Here is a 19,320-nt window from a genome sequence, read left to right on the forward strand (position 1 = left end):
TGTCAATTTTTCTTTTAAGAAAGTATAATTGAATGATCGTGGTTTATTTTAAAATTAAAAAGTAATTCAGTCAATACAACTGAAAATCATGTCCTATGAGCCGTATGTAACACTATATTTAATTTTTGTAACTTACTGAATATTCCGAACTCCTTTCTCGTAGGAAAAGCTAATTTATGCATACATTGCAACTGAAACTTAAGTTGAGGTTAGTTTTTAGAAATTTGTTAAACGGGACAAAAAGTTTAAAATCATCCCTAAGGCATCCTATTTTGTACATTTTTACAATTAATTTTAAACAAATTAAACGGGATTCTCTATATGTGTAGGTTTTAGGTGTTTGGTGAGAAAATTTACTTTAGGTGTCACATGACAAACTTTAGTTAGGTGAGATCTCCTATCATTTGACAAGTAGAATCATGAGAACCACTTACCTGGTTTAAAAATATAAAGTAAAAAAGGCAACTTTTAAGTACAAAATTTTCGTAATTAAAATACTTAATAAATTAAATGATCAAAAAAGCAAGAGTGGACAACCTGCCGAGACACAAGAAATTTCACCTGTTGTCCTCCTCAAGGGATGGCGTCTGATTTTTTATATTGTTAAGAAAACTTTAGCAAATATAGCTTCTTCTTCTTTTTCTTTTCGGTTAAAAGCAAATATAGTTATTTGTCAGAATTTGTGCTAATCCTCGTCCTCCTTTTTCCTCCTTGTTTTTCAGTTTTTTGCTAGTAAAAAATTGAAGATACATGACTTATCTGTAATTAGGTCGAATTAGTTTTATTGAAGAAACTTAATTAAAAAACACCATTTGTTGAACTTGATTGTTGAAGAAGACAGTGTGTCTATTAATTATTTAAACCATTGAAAATATTGTTGAGATTGGTATATGAACATTAGATTAATTTAGATCCATTTGGAGTTGATTTGAATTGAAGCAAAATGTGTTATGTGAAGTTACTCATAAACTTTCTGATAATCTGACGGGAGTTGTGAACAATTTGTTTTCAAGCTACGATAGAATTTGTACTAAAATGTTGGTGATTCGCTAGGAATTGTGCAAGCCCATCTATTGAAAAATCCAACCAGAATCTGTGATCAATTAGTTTCAAAATTACGAAACAATGTATTAAATTTCTAGTGATTCACCAAAATTGGTGGCAAGTCATCCATCAAAACTCATGGTAATCCTCCAAAAAATTTTGTACCAAATTCAACTAGCCGTAAGTTGTGGCAATTCGAGTCTTCTGGTGATTCACCATGAATTGACTCCAATTTCTGTTGCGAAAGATATTTTTGCAAATATATTTTTTAATGGCATCATAATTAAATAACGATGTAAAATAATTCTGCGGAAGTGCAAATATACTCGATGTTGGGGCCACCATCAAAGTCATACCATCAATGCATAAAAATTTGTATATTTAACCCACTTCAAAACACACTTTAGACGTACGTGACTGAAGATACAAATTTCGGGTAGTGTAAACTTTAGAAAAATTCAGTTACAAATTTCCAACAATCGGATCTGAAGTTCTTTTGTCTTAGTCTAAACTTCAGACCATGTGACTGATGTTCTCCTGCACAGTGCATACTTCATATGATTATGACTGAAGTTCTCACTGTGACAGTGCAAACTTTAGACGATCGCGTCTGAAGTTTTGTGAAGCACGCAGTCCTAACTTCAGACAATTGGATATGAAGTTTTTCTGTCGCAATACAAACTTCAGATAATCGTGCCTGAAGTTCTCTCATGGCAGTGCATGCTCCAGACAATTAATGACTAGTAGTTTTCCCTGTGAAAGTCAAACTTCAGACAATCGCGTCTCGCTTGAAGTAGTCTTAGAATTTTAGACAATTAAGACTGAAGTACTCCCATGGCAGTGCATACTTCAGACGATTATGACATGAAGTTTTATTTGTGACAGCGCAACTTCAGAAAATCGTGTTGAAAGTCGCCTGAAGCAGTCCTAACTTCATAAATCGATTGTCTATTAAGGATAAAGGCTTTGGCGAGTAAGGTTGTTCAGTTCAAGTATTGAGTTTCTTGAATATGTTGAATTTATGACTGAAAGTTTTTCGTCACTAGGTTAAAAAGAAGGAGGAGGAGAAGAGAAACGAAGAAGCGGACTATGAAGTGTTTGTACATAGGGCACCAATCAACTAACTTGTAAGAAGTGGACATGAATTAAATGGGGGGAGACTAATAGCCTGTTTGATCAAACTTCTAAAATCAGCTTATTTTAAAAAGTGTTTTTTTCAAAAATACTTTTCAAAAAAGTATTTTTGACGAAAATCAGTTTGTGTTCGGCCAATTAATTTAAAAAATACTTTTGAGCAGCAATTAGTGTTTGGCCAAGCTTTTAAAAAGTGTTTCTAAGTGTATTTTTCTCAAAAGTACTTTTCAAAAAAGTGCATTTGGGCAAAAACTATTTCTTTTAGCTTCTGAAAAAATTGTTTTTGCTACTTTCTAAAAACACTTATTTTCTCCCAAAAGCTTGATCAAACACCTCACTTTTTTAAAATAAGCACTTATCCCGAAAATATGTACTATTGAGGGGACAATAAGCTTTGCCAAAGAGGCTATAAATAAGATATCCGTAATCTTTACAAATAATCCTATTGGTGTAAATCTCCCGACGAGACAAGCACCGGCACTGAAGCCGCTGGGCTCTGACTAGTATTGTTAAAGCCATCAGGTATACATGAAACAGATCACCCCATTAATTTTTGGCAAAAATATATCACACGGTTGAAGCCCAAGCAATTTATTGACATTATATAACCAAATCCAAGAAAATAAAATCCTTTTTTCATATGATTGTAGTTCTAGTTCAAAACCTCAACAAATTCATTGATATTACCTTTATAAGGCCAACATTATTGAACAGACATATCGCAAACCCACGAACGTCACTTAACAAGATCTAAGTTTATGATTAGCGGGGATCTTGTCACCAAAATCTAATGGAGAAATGTCTAATATTTTCTTTTTGTTCTTTTTGGTTGTGGGTGGGGTTACATTTTGGTTTGTTAGAGTTATAAAATCGATATAATTTCTTCATTTAATTAGTCCTAGTACTGTTGCTAAACTAAACTTTGAGGAGTAGTAATTTGACTTTTTCATTGATCAATTCAATTCCCCTAAAAGTTGAATTGAGGAGGAGGATTTCCAAACGAACGATAATATTAGAAAAGGAAAAATCAATCAGTTTGTAATTTTATACATTACTAATAAATAAATTAAGAGATACAAACAAATCATAATAAGGGATGTAACTGTAATACCGTAAATCACAAGGGAGATTAGTGAAACGGAACAAAACCTGAGGGGAGGTCTCTAGAATTATCTCATATTACTACTATATATAAGAGAGGATCCCAAATTTCTGTAGTTCTCACAAGAATTTTAATCCTATGGTGTTGCTACGCATGGCTTTGTTTTGTCTTTTCCTTGCCGATTATCATTTTTTGGATTCGTTCTTTGTCTTAAATCAATTTTTATGTGGGCATAAGTAATTGGTGTATATTTTACTGCCATATCTAAGGGAGGATCCCAAATTTTTGTAGTCCTCATGAATTTTATTCCTATGGTGTTGCTATACATGGCTTTGTTTTGTCTTTTCCTTGCCTATTATCAATTTTTTGGGCTCATTCTTTATCTTAAGTAAATTTTCATGTGCGCATATGTAATTAGTGTATATTGAATTGTAATAACTTTTTGTGAATCTTTTCTTGCTCTTTACTTCCTTCGGTTCATATTATATGATATGCTTAGCTTTTATATTTAATTCGAATATTTTTTTATATATAATTGAGACGGTATTAATAGTTTTTTATACCGAAATTTCCATTATTTAGATAAGTGAATTTTTAAATAACCAAAAAATTGTAACTATATATAAGGGAGGATGCAATCTGTAGTTCTCACAAGACTTTAGCCCTATAGTGTTGCTAGACGTGGTGATAGTTCCAAGTGCATCAGTGTTTTGATGATTGTCAAAATATTTCAGAACTAGATAGAAACCTCGTCTGTGATCTGCTCTCTATGCACCTTGCACGGTAAGCAGAGACAGCTGTATAGCCGAGCTACTTACTGCACTAGTACAACAGTTGAGCTGGACCATGCTTTAGGTCAAAATGAATGAGTGGTCTCTATCCATCCCACATGCTCCCACTATATATACAACATGATGGCAACGTATTGAGTAGACTTGAAAACCTAATCCAAAATCGTGCAAAGCTTCCGACACAAATTCTCAAGATCTCTCAAGAACAAAGTCACCTGCAAGTTGAAGAACCTAATCCAGATACAAGATTTAGTCTATGTTCTTTAGATTGTTGTAAATCTTTGTTCATTTGTGCTTAAATTGTAAAGCTACTCTTCTGTGTTAAGAAGCTATTTGTAGGTGATTTGAAAAGTCTCAAAGTGTACTTGTTGGAAGTGTGTTTCCGCAAGCTTTTGAGTGGTACACTAGGTTAGAGTTAGTCTAGGTGTATTAGTGGTCCTTGGCTGTCAGTGAAGTAGAGGTGCTTGCAATCGGAGTATTGTAAGTGTGGAGGGACTACGGGGTTAGTTCCTAGGTTACATAAGTGTTATTGTAAGGGTAAGGGATTATGGGAGTTAGTTCCTAGCTTATGATAGAGTTGTAACCTGAAGTTGCTCGTGTAGTGGAGTTGAAATCCTACTAGGGTAGGTCGTGGTTTTTAATCCCTTGAGCAAGGAGTTTTCGACGGTAAAATCTTGTGTTGACTCTCTTATTGCACTGCATAAGGGAACTGGTACACAACCAGGTCCCTCCATACACTGTTTATTGGATGCATAGCATGTAACACGTGGCTTTGTTTCGTCTTTTCCTAGCTTATCCTCATTTTTTTCACTCATTCTTTATCTTAAATCAATTTTTTTGTGGGTCTATGTAATTGGTATATATTGAATTGTAGTGGAGTAACTTTTTGTAAATCTTTTCTTTTTCTTTACTAATAGTTTTTCTTTATACCAAATTTTTCGTTATTTAGATAAGTGAATTTTACATAACCAAAAGATCATGTTAAGTAGGTACTATTTAATTAAGGTATATTAGTGAAATGCTTCTTACTTTCTAGCCCAATTTAAAAACACTATATAATATGAACTGAAAGGATTATTAAATTACCCTTTACATTGTTTGTCATTACACATAGTAGCAAAATATAAGCAATTATGGAGCCGCATTATTGTTTTGAACTGGAGATTTATTAGATATTACTCGCTCTGGATCAAAAAAAGAGTTCACTTAGCCATTTGCACACCTCTTAAGAAACTATTCACTCTAAGAAAAAATATGTAAATTGACTAAACTACCCCTAATTAAATAGGCATTGGGATTTGATCACATAACACTTAATATGGGCAAATCTGGAAAGATAAGGTTAATTGTTTCTTGATTTAATAAGTGGATACTTTTTTTTACCCAACAAAAAAAGGCTAAGTGAATACTTTTTTTTTTTATCCGGAGGGAGTACTAATTACTCTTGCCCCCGCATTAATTTATGTGACATTTTTCATCTTCCCGGAATTAATTGACTAAATTATAAAGCTAAATTGAGTTAGATCAACTTAATATTTTAAAATTAACATATAGATATTAAAATTACAAAAAGTATCATACTTGCAATTTTAACTTAGAATTAATATTTTTAAGCATAAACTATAGATGAAGAACTAAATTGATTCTTGGCGTTCATCTAATGAAACTAATTCTTTTCTTAATTTCATCTAAAACTATGATTAAATCACCACATTTAGCTAGCATAAACTATTGTTACATGAAATATTATGAGTAAAATTAAAACTTATAAATACCAAAAAAAATCTATTTTTATCTATAAATACAAAATTATATGCTCACGGATTCATAAAAATGTCAATATTTTTCAATTTATGATTTTCACCGAGTTGTAATTATTTTACATAATTTAAATATGTTACTTTATAGAATGTCGAGTCGCTTGTGTCCTTTTTGTATTTGATAATTTTTCTACCAACCTTCCTTTCTCATAAATAATTTTTGTTTTAAAATGATCTAATAAGTTGACTAAAGAGCATTAATATTAATGAAAACTTATCAACAACACATATTTAACGTGCCACTGAATTGTTAATTATAGGTAATAGATTATACTTTTTTAAATAAATATTATTACATTTATATCTTGAGTTTAAGCCCGGGCATCACGTATCAAGTTTTTAATTCTAAGTAGGCAAAATTTTGGAACAATCTGAAAGAAAAATAAAGCAACAAACAATTACAATACTATGAACATATTTATACAATTTTTCTATGGATAGAAACATACGAAGTAGCTCAATTAATAATATATTCATTGTCATTAAAACATTTAACTTTTTAATATATGTATGGTTTTATTTTTTTTTATTATATAAACTAAATCAAATATTATTGTTTTTTCTTAAAAGAATCAAATTAAACTAAATCAAAGAAGGCAAAAGTCATAGATAGCCCCTAAACTTTGCCACATTTTCCTCTGGGGTACCTAAACTGAGGGTTGTACCTATTGGGTACCTAAACCAGTCCGAATTTGTACCACATAAATACTTTTTGCTGATGTGGCAAAAAAGTGAAATGCACTCTCCTTGGGCGCGTGAAGTACTCTTCAATACTAATTTTTTTTTTTTTTGGTTGAAAGCTTACCTCTTTTAAAATATGACTTGAATTAAAAAAAAAAAAAAAAACTAAAAACTGGACAGCAGCCCGTCAGTGACCTCCCCTCACCCCTCTTCGTCTTCTCCACCACTGCTTTTCTTCTTCAATTTTTTTTTGTTCTTTTGTTTTTTGTTTCTTGTTTCTTTTGATTCTTTCTATAAAAATAATTTGTGAATTAGATGTTTCTTTTGATCACCATTTTCTTTATTTTTCTAAATCAAAAGCACCATCACCATCTTGTTCACCGAGAAAAAATGGAGACTCACCCTTTTTTTTGTTCTTTTGTTTTTTGTTTCACTTCTTTTTATGAAGTAGTGCATTCTCACCTTTTCTTTATTTTTTAACTTATAGTTAGCAAGAATTTTAAAGATTGAAGGACCATAATTTTAGTGGTGGTCCAGAGGTGGCCGTCGCCGGATTCGACGGTGAAGAAGTAAAAAGGGATCCTAAGGAGAGGGGAAAAAAAGGGATAAGAAAGGAGGGATGGGTCTTGCAAAGGCATTGGTGGACCTAAATGAAGGAAGAAAAGAGAAATAATTGTTGGTGGGGTGGGCGGATGGCTACTGGGGGGTGGGGGACGGCGGCTAGGGGTGGTGATGCGGCGGCCAGGGGTAGGCGAGCAGCGACCGGAGATGAAAATGGGGGAGGGAGGGGGGGGGGGGTAGGGGTGCGGCGAAGGAGATGAAAAAAGGGGGTGGGGGTGTTGTATAATTTATTTTTTAATTATTATGATGGATCCTGCCGCCACGTGTCATGTTTTCATTTGACAAAGTTGCCACGTCATGGAGAGTGTAATACACTCTCCTAATTTTACTGATTATTGTGAAAAAGGTACCCAATAGGATCGAATTCGGACTGGTTTAGGTACCCAATAGATACAACTCTCAGTTTAGGTACCCCAGAGAAAAATGTGGAAAAGTTTAGGGAGCTATCTATGACTTTTGCCATCAAAGAATATGTCGATTTGGTTAGCTTGATTTTTGGTATTAGAATAACATCGTAATTGGGTTAACTACATGCATTTGGAAGCAAAGTGAAAGTGTCGGAGGATGAAAAGGAAAGGCCAAAAATGTCAAGGTCATGTCTTTAGATGCTTTGCACCAGGTTGGAGGGAGAATACCATGTGACTCCATGCAGCTTCTGTCTTCACCTTCCCCACCAAAAGAGTTTCTATTTATAGAACTTGTAAAATCAATATTAAACTTGTCATTAACTAAAGAGATAATAGTTAAAATACATTTGAACTAATCCGTCCGTATGTAATATACTTTTCTTTTTTGTCAGAAGAAAAGGAATGATACGATACTATATTTAGAAATATTTAATTTAAAACTTTCATTTTTATCCTTAATCAAAATGATTTACAACCTCATAAATATTCATGTCTTGTTTTAAACCACAACTTTCAAAAGTCTCCTTTTTTTTTTGTTGCCTAAACTCCGTGTCCATTCAAATTATATCACATAAATTGAAACTGAGGCAGAATAATTTTCTTTCAAGTTTCACGCCACAATTATCAATGGTTCCCTTTTCCTACCTGAACTGTCACTTTCTATGTATCAGGTGATATAAAGGAACAACTGATACTCGACCTAGTCAGTTTTAAGGTGTTTTAATACATAGATGGTGATAATTCAAGAAAAAAATGGAACAACTGATAATTGAAATGTGAAACTTGCGAAAATTGATAGATCAGATGTGCTTTTGATCATTAACTCTAAACTAAACATTCGCTCTATCCTCCTTTATTAATTCCATTTTACGTGATACTATTTCGTTAGCGTTAGCATTTGTTTATTATAAAAAGAATATATTTTAAACTTAAGAAACACTTTTAATTAACTTCAAATTTAATAGTTTAATTTTAATGATTTTTATAATCACAAAATTTCATATCATGATCGAAGCCAGAAGTTCTAGAGTTTTTTGTTTTTTTAAAACTCGATTACCAATCAACTTCGTCACATAAATTAGAAATTAAGGAGTGTTGTCAAAATAACAAGAGTATCTAAGGCCCCATTTGGACATGGTTTGAAACCTGGTTTCAAATCATGTTTGGACATACAATTTGGATATTTTAAGTTGTATTTTATTTTATAGACATAAAAACCCCACAAATTATGAAAACTATCAAAACATTCTCAATTCTTATACAACCTTACCATCTTAACAAATCATAGTTTATAACAAAATTAGTACACTACTAGAAGGCTTTTCTAAAAAATGCGACATCAATTAATCAAACTTTACTTCAATAAAATCGAAAATTTAACATGAATAGTAATGTAACTACTATTTAATAGAATCTTCCCACATAAATTAAAGGTTGGTAGACATAAATAAAGGTTAGTGGAAGTTAATGAGATTGACAAATGATTGATGGGGGTAATTGTTAAAACTATTTACCAACTTATGGGTCATTTTTTACAAAATATTAACTTACGGGTTAAATTTTATATTTAAAAAAGTTGAAACCATGGTTTCAAACCCCAAACCATGCTTTTTGAATGATTTGGGTTCAAACCATAGTTTCAAACCAAGTTTCAAATCATGACTGAAAATTGATGACCAAACGCTGGTTTGAAACCATGATTTGAAAATTAATGGCCAAACGCCTACCAAGGACAAATATGCAATTTCCGTAAAATCGAAGGCCCTTTTAGAAAGTAGACATGCATAAAAAGGCAACCTGGAATTCCAACCAAACCAATCGTCTTCTTCCTCTTACAGTCAATTATTCTTCTTATTTAGAGTTGGAAGAATGATGAAGAACTCAAGAATAGCACTGTTGCTGGTGCTACTGTGTGCCATTTCCAACATTTCCTCAGCCTTAATTGATGGTAAGTTCCAAAACACTTGCTTCATTCATTAATGATTTTCACGTCTTTTTGCGGTAACTATATGATATTTTTATTAGACTTTGAGGTAATGCTAGTTTATGCTTTTCTTGCTACTTCAAATACTAACTCTCTTTACATACGTGGTCGGGGTGGAACTAGAGAGAAAGCTATTGATTTTGTATTTGTGCTAAGAAATTAACTTAATATGAGTAAATAATTTATTCAGAAGGTATATTTTTTAGAATTTAGAATCCCTAAATTTAAAATTTAGGCTACGGCTTTATATGTGGCTGCTTATTATTTAATGACTTTTGGTTACTTTTAAATTGCATTAGTCACTTCTTAGAATTTTTAATGGGAATTAACTGTCGTATCGGAAAATATCTTTGAACTTCTAAACCCCTTTTCCCTCCCTACACTCTCAACATTTAAGCGTTTGTTGTTTTTGAAAATAATAAAATAAAATAAAAATAGAGCTACAGAGAAAGTTTTACCATTTTATTTTTTACATGAAAGTTTGTAATTGTGGTTAAGTTCTTAAATAAGTATTGAGATTTTAGTTGATGCACAATGGGAAGAAGTTAAGTGAATTAGAGTTGCATTCCAAAAACTTTTGTGGGTATTATTCCCTCTATCCCAATCCATGTGGTACTCCTTTTCTTTTTTAAGGGAAAATGGTAGAAAATGCCTCTCTATTTTGGAAAAAGGACTAAAAATATCCTTCATTATAAATTTGGATTGAAAATATTTCTCTCGTGTTAAAGTTTTCAAATATATCTTTGTCTTAACAGAAAATCCCAACATAACCCATTTTTATTTTTAAATCCATTCCATTTAAACCCGAATTAACTACATAAAAAACTCATATGCGATCAATTTATTCTTGAGTACTACATCTGGAACCACTAGGCACAGGAGCGGCTAACTCATTTGGATTTTCTATTTAGTTTGGTCGGGTTTAAATAGAGCGGTTTAAAAATTAATCGAGTTATATTGTGGATTTTCGTTAAGATAAGGGTATATTTGAAAATTTTAATGATGGGAGGGCTATTTTTTACTCAAATTTATAATGGAGGATATTTTTAGTTTTTTTCTCAAAGTAAATGGGCATTTTTTACCCTTTTTTCTCTTTTTAATCATACCTACTAAGAATGATACATTCTTATATATAGTACTCCTTTTGACCCTTAAATGCTTATCATGTTTCATTTTTTTATAGTTAAATTATATGAACTTTAATCAACATTTCAAGTTTTTTTTTTTTTTTAATTATGAAATGAATTGGAGTTTATAGTACTTTTTATATAATTATTTATATTTAAATTGTAATTATAAAATATTAAATTTATCTAATATAATGTAACTCTAAAAATTAGTCAAATTACCGAACAATTTAACTTTTAACACTTCTTTTTGTCTTTAATCAATATATATTCCTATACAAATACTCACCACTACTACAAAACAGAAGGAAAATCAGAGGGCTAATGGGTAGGTTGCAAGAGTCAGTTAACAGTATCAGAGTGACCATTTAATTTTGTCATAAATGCTTGTCTGCTATAAATGACCAACCAAGACACAGAGCTACATGTAGTTTTGTGCTCAACTTGCACTTGTGATGGGAGGAGTGGTCACGGAGGTGATTTTTTGTCATTTACAAAGAAGCACATAGTCAGGACCTCCAGTGCAGAAAGCTGTTCTTCCAAGCCAAATTAAATACTCCTCTTTCATTTCATATAAGGCTCTGCTTGATTGAATAGAGTTTGAACAAAGTGTTATGTCAAATATACAGTGACATCTTTATGCAAAAAAGTGTGATTTCAAATATATAGTGACATTTTTATGATTTTAAAAGTAGAACATACAGTAAGACCCTAAATAAGATAATTTATATCAAACACAAATATTTAAGATTTATTTTATAACACAAATTTTAAAAGTTTCTTTTCTTTTAAGTGTCACTGTCGCATGAGATGAGAGGGTATTAATTTTTTTTTTATGGTTGAAAGCAGAGGGTAGAAGCCTAGAAGGACGTGGTTATTATCCATTGGATTTTAAACCTCGTGCTATATTTCCCAGTTGTCTAAGAAGAATTGCTTTTTAGAGGGGTTGTACATGTGCATGTACAGAGAGCACGAGCTGTGCACATGATGCTGCTTACTGACTGACTTTTTCCAACTTTGGGTGACTCCTCTTTTGGATTTTGTGAGAAAATGACGCTTAGAGCACCCATCAAAGTCTTGCAATATGTCATCCAAATTCCGATTTGATTTTGGACGATTTTTTTGTGGAGTAAAGGGCAAAATTGTGGGGATTTTGGGGAAAGGTTAGGTTTCACAGCTGGTTTTTCCACCTTAAAGGTGGGGCGTTAGCTGGCTCCAGTAATATAGTAATGTCCAAAATTTTATTTCGTGTCGCACACTATTAATATTAATGTTATAAGGTTTTTTAATCTCACAAATTAGTGGATTAAAAGTTTGTGAACGTAAAAATAAAAGATTTGAGTTCATGACAAAGAAAGTCTTAACACAAGCATACAATAAAGTTTGTGAGGAATATCTGAAACTTCAAAAGTAACGAAGATAATGACCCGATTAATTCAAGTTCATTCTGCCAAGTTTTCCTACTCCCTCCGATTTAAAAAGAGTGTCAACTTAGTTTTTATTTTTCTGTTCAAAAAGTGTGTTTATTTAGCAAATCAAGAAAAAGTTTATCTTATTTTTCCATTAATCTTATTTTTTCAGATTTGGCTTTATTAAATGTTAAGTGATCAAATCTCAATACTTATTTAATTATGAATAATTTAGTCAAATTACTTAATTTTGTTTAGAAATTAATATTTTTTTAAAGGATGTGCAAATAGCTAAATGGACACTATTTTGTAATTCGAGAGAATAGTGTTTTTCTACGTCTCATTGTATACACGGAGTAGAATGTTTATTTTAAATCTTTATAAAGTAATATGTTTTAATGTATATAAAGAAGTAACAGGTTATTTATTTATCTTTTAAGGTTATTAATTTATACTCCCTCATTCCATAATAGGTGACTTTTTAAGTTTTTTATTTTGTTTCAAAATAAGTGGTGCTTTAGGATTTCAAGAAGAAATTAATCTTTTTCTTCCAAAATGATCCTTATTTATATAATCAAGAATCATTAAGCTTTTCTTTTTCTAGATATTTAATTAGGGATAAATTAGTAAAAATATTTCTAATTTTCTAGGAGTGAGCACTTTTTTAAGGGGTGTGTATAAGCATAAAAAATCACTTATTATGGAATGGGGGGAGTATAACTTATTATAAATAAATACTAGTTGTAACTTGGTAGTGCATAATTCTTATACATTATTGCAACAAGTTTAGCTCATCACTCTAAACCCCTCTAAAAGCCCCTTCCATAAATACTCTACGACTCTACGTACTAGGTAAGGTTGCTGCCATGCCTATTTTAAAGTTTAAAGTTTTGTATTCTTGTACATGTTCTACGATGTACGTTGCTTAAATAATTTGAAAATTAATAATTGACAAAGGAGTCGTACTGCAAGAGAGAAAAACATGGGATGGGAATTGGGACGTTCAACATTGATTATTTTACCGGAAAAAGTGCTGCAATAGGGACAAGTGTCATCACATTCGTATAATTGTTGTCCCTACTTAGGGATTTGCAGAGATACCTATTCCTTTGTCCGATATGTTTCGAAATATTATAATAAGAGTAATCTTCAAAGTATTCAGGCAATTTGGATATGGATGACTCTCTAGGCATTCTAACATCACGTTATCCCTGACTATCTCTGTTTAATTCTGTGAGAAAATAATTTTAAATCCTACTGGATAAATCTTTTCTAGTTTTATTTTAGGATGATTACATTCATAGCCCTTTAAATTTGTCATTAAGTTTCATTTAGATACCCAAATTAGAATTTTTTTTGATTGAACGCGCTTGAACACATAAAAAAGTATTTCTATTAGACACTTCAAGTTTTTAAAAAGACTCTTCACAATTTTTCAAGCACCAATTACATTAATAAATTATTAGTTAAAATATATCGTTTCCTTTAATTATATGCATTTACCTTAATAAGCCATAAAATCTAATGCATGTGCCAATTGGCCGATCTGTCTAATTAAAAGAGTTGACATATTTTATGTGGTTAACTTATCTATGTAATCGGCGTACATGTATAGAAGCTTTTACAAAATTTGCATTCGCGTGTCAGGTGCACAATTTTAAACATGTCCTAGTTTGTGTGACTAAATGAAATTTGATGACAAATTTATCTTTTAATATGCCATTTGTATATATGAGTTGAGAGGAAAATGGTTTGAGCTTGAAAGCAAAACTTAAACCTAGCAGTATCTGTTGCAATCATGATCAATTTGATTGCTACTTTCCGAAAAGGGAAAATTAAACCTAAGCCAAGTTCTCTTGTACAAATTCGATTGCTAAATGTGCCAAGTGACCAATAACAACTAGCTGTAGCACTATTATTTACATGGAATTAAGTTGGGAAAAATTACACTTCAATACCTTTGAGTGATCTAGTTACCGGATAATGTATAGGTATTTATGCTTAAATATACATATATTATACGTATATACATAATAGTGTATAAGTTTTGCATATTTGGGTTACTGCCAGTAATTAAGTCTGGCCAACGGTACATTTACATAAATTTCCCATTAAGTTATATGCACTAATGCTCTAGATTAGTTATTAATAAATTTATAACTAGACCTGATTTATGTAAATATATTTTACAATATCGGTAAATAAAACTTAAGAGACTGTTTACATTTCTGTATAAACTTAAGACTTATGCATAACACTAGCAGTATCTGATGCAAACATGATCAATTTGGTTTTTTCAAACGTTCACAGGATTGTTAAAGAATGGAAACTTCGAAATGCCCCCGTCGAAAGCGGATCTAAACGGCACGGTGGTTCTAAAGCACAACGCCATACCAGAATGGTCAATCTCCGGGTTCGTAGAGTACATAAAAGCGGGCCAAAAACAAGGTGACATGCTACTAGTCGTGCCCGAGGGCTATGCTGCGGTTCGTTTAGGAAACGAAGCGTCCATCAAGCAAGTACTGAACGTTACAAAGGGAATGTACTATTCCTTAACGTTCAGTGCTGCTAGAACTTGTGCTCAAGAGGAACGGATTAATGTATCCGTTACGCCTGATTTTGGAGTGCTGCCAATCCAGACATTGTATAGTAGCAGTGGTTGGGACTCATATGCTTGGGCATTTCAAGCTGAACTTAGCAAAGTTGAGATCTTGCTTCATAATCCCGGTGTTGAGGAAGATCCTGCTTGTGGTCCTCTCATCGATTCTATCGCCATTCGCAGTTTATATCCTCCCCGGGCCACTAATCGTAAGTTTTCGATTTCATTTCTTTTCTCCGTGTACTTCCTTCGTTATATTTTATATAGCAGTATTTGTTTGGACACAAACTTAAGATAGAAATAAATACGCCGTATCATGATAACTTTTTACTTAACTCTAGAGTGTCATTAATGTTATCAACCTGTGTTCAAAATCAGAAAACAGAAACCAACAACTGGAAACGGAAAAACCAGAAACTGGGAAAAACGCAAAAAACCAGAGACTGGAAAAATAATGCAGAAAGTAAGAAAATATCCGAGACCACAGAATTCACTGTGTGTCCTTAAGGAATTTAATCCCCTCACTATATCCGAGATTATGGATTACTTCCCCCCAGGATAAAACGGATATACCTGTCGCAAAAGTGGCAGTACCTCAAACGCCTATGATTTCGACGAACTCAAATTTGGCAACGAAACACACTAAGACTCGATAGTTTTATTTCTGGAAAAAGAATGCAGAATTTGCAATGCAGGAAAAAATTTTCAGTAGTTCAAAAATGAGGCATTGCCTCAGTTTATATAGCCTCGAAAATGCCTGTTCAGAATAGGCAGGTTGGTGACTATTCGGAAAGGCCCTTGCCCTTTCAAAAAAAATAAGAACGTTGGGAGTTATAATTTATTCCGCGAAATTTAATTAATTACCAATTAATATTTTCCGGCGGAAATAAACAAAATAATTTCAGAAAATGAAGATTAAAGTTAAATGAATTTGGTCCAAAAAGATTATCAATCAATCCAAATCTGAAGCCGAGCTGAGCGATGACGGCGCGAGGGGAGTCCCTCTTCTCAACCCTTTAAGAGCTAGAGGAAGTGCTTTCTAATATAAGCACATAACTTTCCTTTTCTACCACCAATGTGATACAAAGCTCCTTTTCAAAGGAACTTTGCTTTGAACTTTATTTTCCTTCCATTGTCTTTTTTCCCTCCATTTCTCATTCACACCAACTTAGCTTTAACATTTAAACATATGCAGAGTGATGTAAGGACCGCTTTCTTGTCTTTGGTCACATGTTTATAATATCTTTAATTGTAGTTTATATTCCTTGTTCCTGTAACGAGGATTATTATATATGTCTAAGGATCTTCCATTATTGTACCGTTTACGAAAGCTGCAATCTTCAGGTCATGAACATGATATCAGTTCTTCTACCCTCATGCTCCTCCTTTTTGGTTGCTGTGATGTGGATGTGGATTATTTGAACTGTCACCAAGGTTTTTTAGTCCAAGTGAATTACCGGAACTACTTTAAAATAAGTCAACTTTCTTTATGTAATTTGGCCCGCCCCAAAATCACATGATGATGGAAACCCAAAAAGTTATATAGTTAAAGAGTTCCAAATATAGAATTACGTAATCCTTTTTGAAATAGATTAAAGCAGAAAGTGTCATGTAAAATAGATGAGGGAAGTATTTGTTTCCAAAACTTAGTTGACTTGTATATCCGAATGAAAATTGGTTTGAGTCACATTCGTTGGGTTATAGAAACTATAATTTACACTAGAAATCAATAAAAAGGAATCTGGAACTGACATTAGTTTAAATGATTTAGTATATGATTGTATTATTAGGTGAATATTATATTGACTTGTACTACTAGTATCTAGTTTTGGACACCTATAAAAGTCACACACTCTCACATGCCTAAATAAAAGGTGACTTTGCATGATTATGATGTTGTCTGTTCGTTGGACCACTCCTCTCATCTACTATCTAATATACTGCTTTTCTGGAGGTAGGGTTAGAATCCTGTCACTATTAACTTTTAAATTCTGAATGTTTCCACTAAGATCTTTATTCTTTTTAATACTAAGCCAATAGATCTCGTTCTGGTAGGATATTTTGAGTGAATTTTGGAGAGGAATAACTTGTAATTATTTTGTGTAATTTTATATAGATAAAGTCATAATTTAGCTGTTGGACCGCTGAGATTTTTCTTAATTAATTTAAGAAAAAAAGAGAAATTTGAAGTACATGTATTGCTGGCACCAGTTGCTAAAAGGGACCCAAATTTTAATCCTTTGTCCATTTAGGTTCCTCTATGGGTGCACGAATTGATACTTCCCCATTGCCCATTCCGAGTAATAATTGCAAAGAGCTGTAATGTGATTATATTCTCATACGGTCATACCTAATTCATCATTTCTGACATGCACATCCAAGTATAGTTTAGGTCAGTAATTAATTGCTTCTCTATCCAAGTTCCAAACTTTGTTGTGTTTAATATCTCATATAATGCTGGGCAATATGGTCCTGCAATCTGATTTAATACATGAATGACTAGTAGTCGATCGAAACTGATAAAAATAGTATCACAGTATAGTTTTGTAAAATTTGGAGCAAGTGAGTTTTCTCTCCACTTAGTAAACTTATCCATCTAAAAATGTTCATCTATACCACAATATAAATCATCATCCTAGGGAAGGTGCATGGCTTGATGGTGTCGAACCTATTTTTGTGGATATTAGTACTTGTATCGTGTCTAATACTAATAGAGTTTCTATTTTCGGTTTTTTCCTCTTCAAATCACGTATCTGTACTGAACTCTTAATGAATACTCTTAATCAAAAGTGGAGCTAAAATTTTGAGTTTATGAATTTTGGATTTTAGAAAAGACAGCTTATTGAGTTCTGGATAAATCATTTATACATATGAAGTGAATTTTTAGAGTTTGAGCCAAAGTTAAGTTACTGAATTCTCCCAAACCGAACCCGTAAACAGAACTGTAGCTCCACCCCTGCTCTTTAATGGAGATATGAGTCTGTCTTCAGTACATTGGTAGTTTGCTCCGCTAGTTGAGTTTTTAGTTGTTTGTAGGTTCTCAATTATGACTTTATGCATGTACTTTCACTGAAAATGACAATGTTAAATCATGTACTGTGCAGAGAATTTATTGAAAAATGGAGACTTTGAAGAGGGTCCGTACATATTCCCAAACACAAGCTGGGGAGTGCTCATACCACCAAACATTGAAGATGACCATTCCCCTTTGCCAGCATGGATGGTTGAGTCCCTAAAGGCAGTGAAATACTTAGATTCTGACCATTTCTCAGTGCCACAGGGCAAGAGAGCCGTAGAGCTTGTTGCTGGTAAAGAAAGTGCCATTGCCCAAGTTGCAAGAACCACAATTGGCAAGATGTATCAACTTACTTTCAAAGTTGGAGATGCTAGCAACTCTTGTGAAGGCTCCATGATTGTTGAGGCCTTTGCTGGAAGGGACACACTTAAAGTACCTTATGAGTCTAAGGGGAAAGGCGGATATAAACGTGCTGTTCTTCATTTCAAGGCCACTGCTAGCCGGACTCGGATCATGTTCCTTAGCACGTACTACCACACCAGGAGCGATGATTTCGTTTCCCTCTGTGGCCCTGTCGTCGATGATGTGAAGCTCTTGAGTGTCAGGAACCATCGTCGATTCCTCTGAGGCGTGTGTTTTGATGAAATACGGAGAGTTATGGTATGAGTAATTTTGGTTGTAATGAAGCAAAGAAGAATGTGGGAGTTCTATTTTATCTTTACTTTGGCTTGTTTACTACTACTCGTATTTATTATCATATGTGTACTATACTAATGTCTAATGAAAGGCAAAGAAGTATATATATATTCTGATTGGTGTTGAGTGGTTTATGTATCACATCTTGTGTTGGACTTTGGGCAAATGATTGTTGTAATACTAGCAATTCGAGCAACCATTGTCTTTTTAGCCAATAAAGAAGTGTGGCTTGGATGAAGATTGAGTGGTATATCACTGGTGATATTTGTTAATCTACATTTGTATAGATATAAGGCGTCATTAAACTTACCCTCACAGCGCCCCCCCCCCCCCCCCCCACACACACACACTTAAAAACAAGCATTTAAGTAGGCGTTTGGTCATAGAAACCAAAAACATTTTCACTTTTTTTTGAAGTTGGAGTTGTGTTTAGCCATAGTTTTTGAAATTATATTTTTTTGTTGAAATGTACTTACTTTGGTTGTGAAAAAAGTGAAAAACTTGAAAGTCTTGTTTTTCAAATTCCAAATACAACTTTAGGCTTTGGACTATTGTATTGCGTGTTGGACTCCCTAAGGACAAAATGGAGGATTATTTGCACTGTATGGCCATTTTGGGGAGAATTGCATTAATTGGATGATTTAAGGTCATTGTTTATATTTACATCACATCTCTTGGGATGTGGTCCCTCCTCGGACCTTGATGATGCGGGATGATTGTGCACCGGGCTGCCGTTTGTTTATAGTTTGTTCCCTTTTTAAGGAAGTTTTACAAAAATGGCCTTAAACGCTACACAATAATAAGAATGAAAGAAATACTCTTGTTCAACTATTCAAAATTTTTGTCCGGTGGCCACAACTTAATACTATCTTCATTTTGCCTATTTTGT

At 32.9% G+C, this 19,320-nt stretch overlaps 1 protein-coding gene across 1 annotated transcript; it reads left to right on the forward strand.

Annotated features, from left to right (window-relative positions):
* The first annotated feature begins 9,401 nt into the window (after positions 1-9,401).
* LOC132029747 (protein DUF642 L-GALACTONO-1,4-LACTONE-RESPONSIVE GENE 2-like) lies at positions 9,402-18,586 on the forward strand. The gene is made up of 3 exons (XM_059419084.1): positions 9,402-9,548; positions 14,431-14,928; positions 17,824-18,586. Exons 1-3 carry the CDS (start codon positions 9,470-9,472, stop codon positions 18,360-18,362), a joined length of 1,116 nt encoding a protein of 371 aa, XP_059275067.1. The 5' UTR covers positions 9,402-9,469; the 3' UTR covers positions 18,363-18,586.
* The last annotated feature ends 734 nt before the right edge of the window (positions 18,587-19,320 follow it).

This window comes from Lycium ferocissimum, chromosome 9, assembly GCF_029784015.1.
Source record: "Lycium ferocissimum isolate CSIRO_LF1 chromosome 9, AGI_CSIRO_Lferr_CH_V1, whole genome shotgun sequence".
Classification (NCBI taxonomy): domain Eukaryota; kingdom Viridiplantae; phylum Streptophyta; class Magnoliopsida; order Solanales; family Solanaceae; genus Lycium; species Lycium ferocissimum.

Coding starts and splice junctions, on each gene's coding strand:
- LOC132029747 (XM_059419084.1), top strand. CDS start 9,470: ATGATGAAGAACTCAAGAATAGCACTGTTGCTGGTGCTACTGTGTGCC. Junction 9,549..14,430: donor TTCCTCAGCCTTAATTGATG/GTAAGTTCCAAA, acceptor AAACGTTCACAG/GATTGTTAAAGAATGGAAAC. Junction 14,929..17,823: donor TCCTCCCCGGGCCACTAATC/GTAAGTTTTCGA, acceptor TGTACTGTGCAG/AGAATTTATTGAAAAATGGA.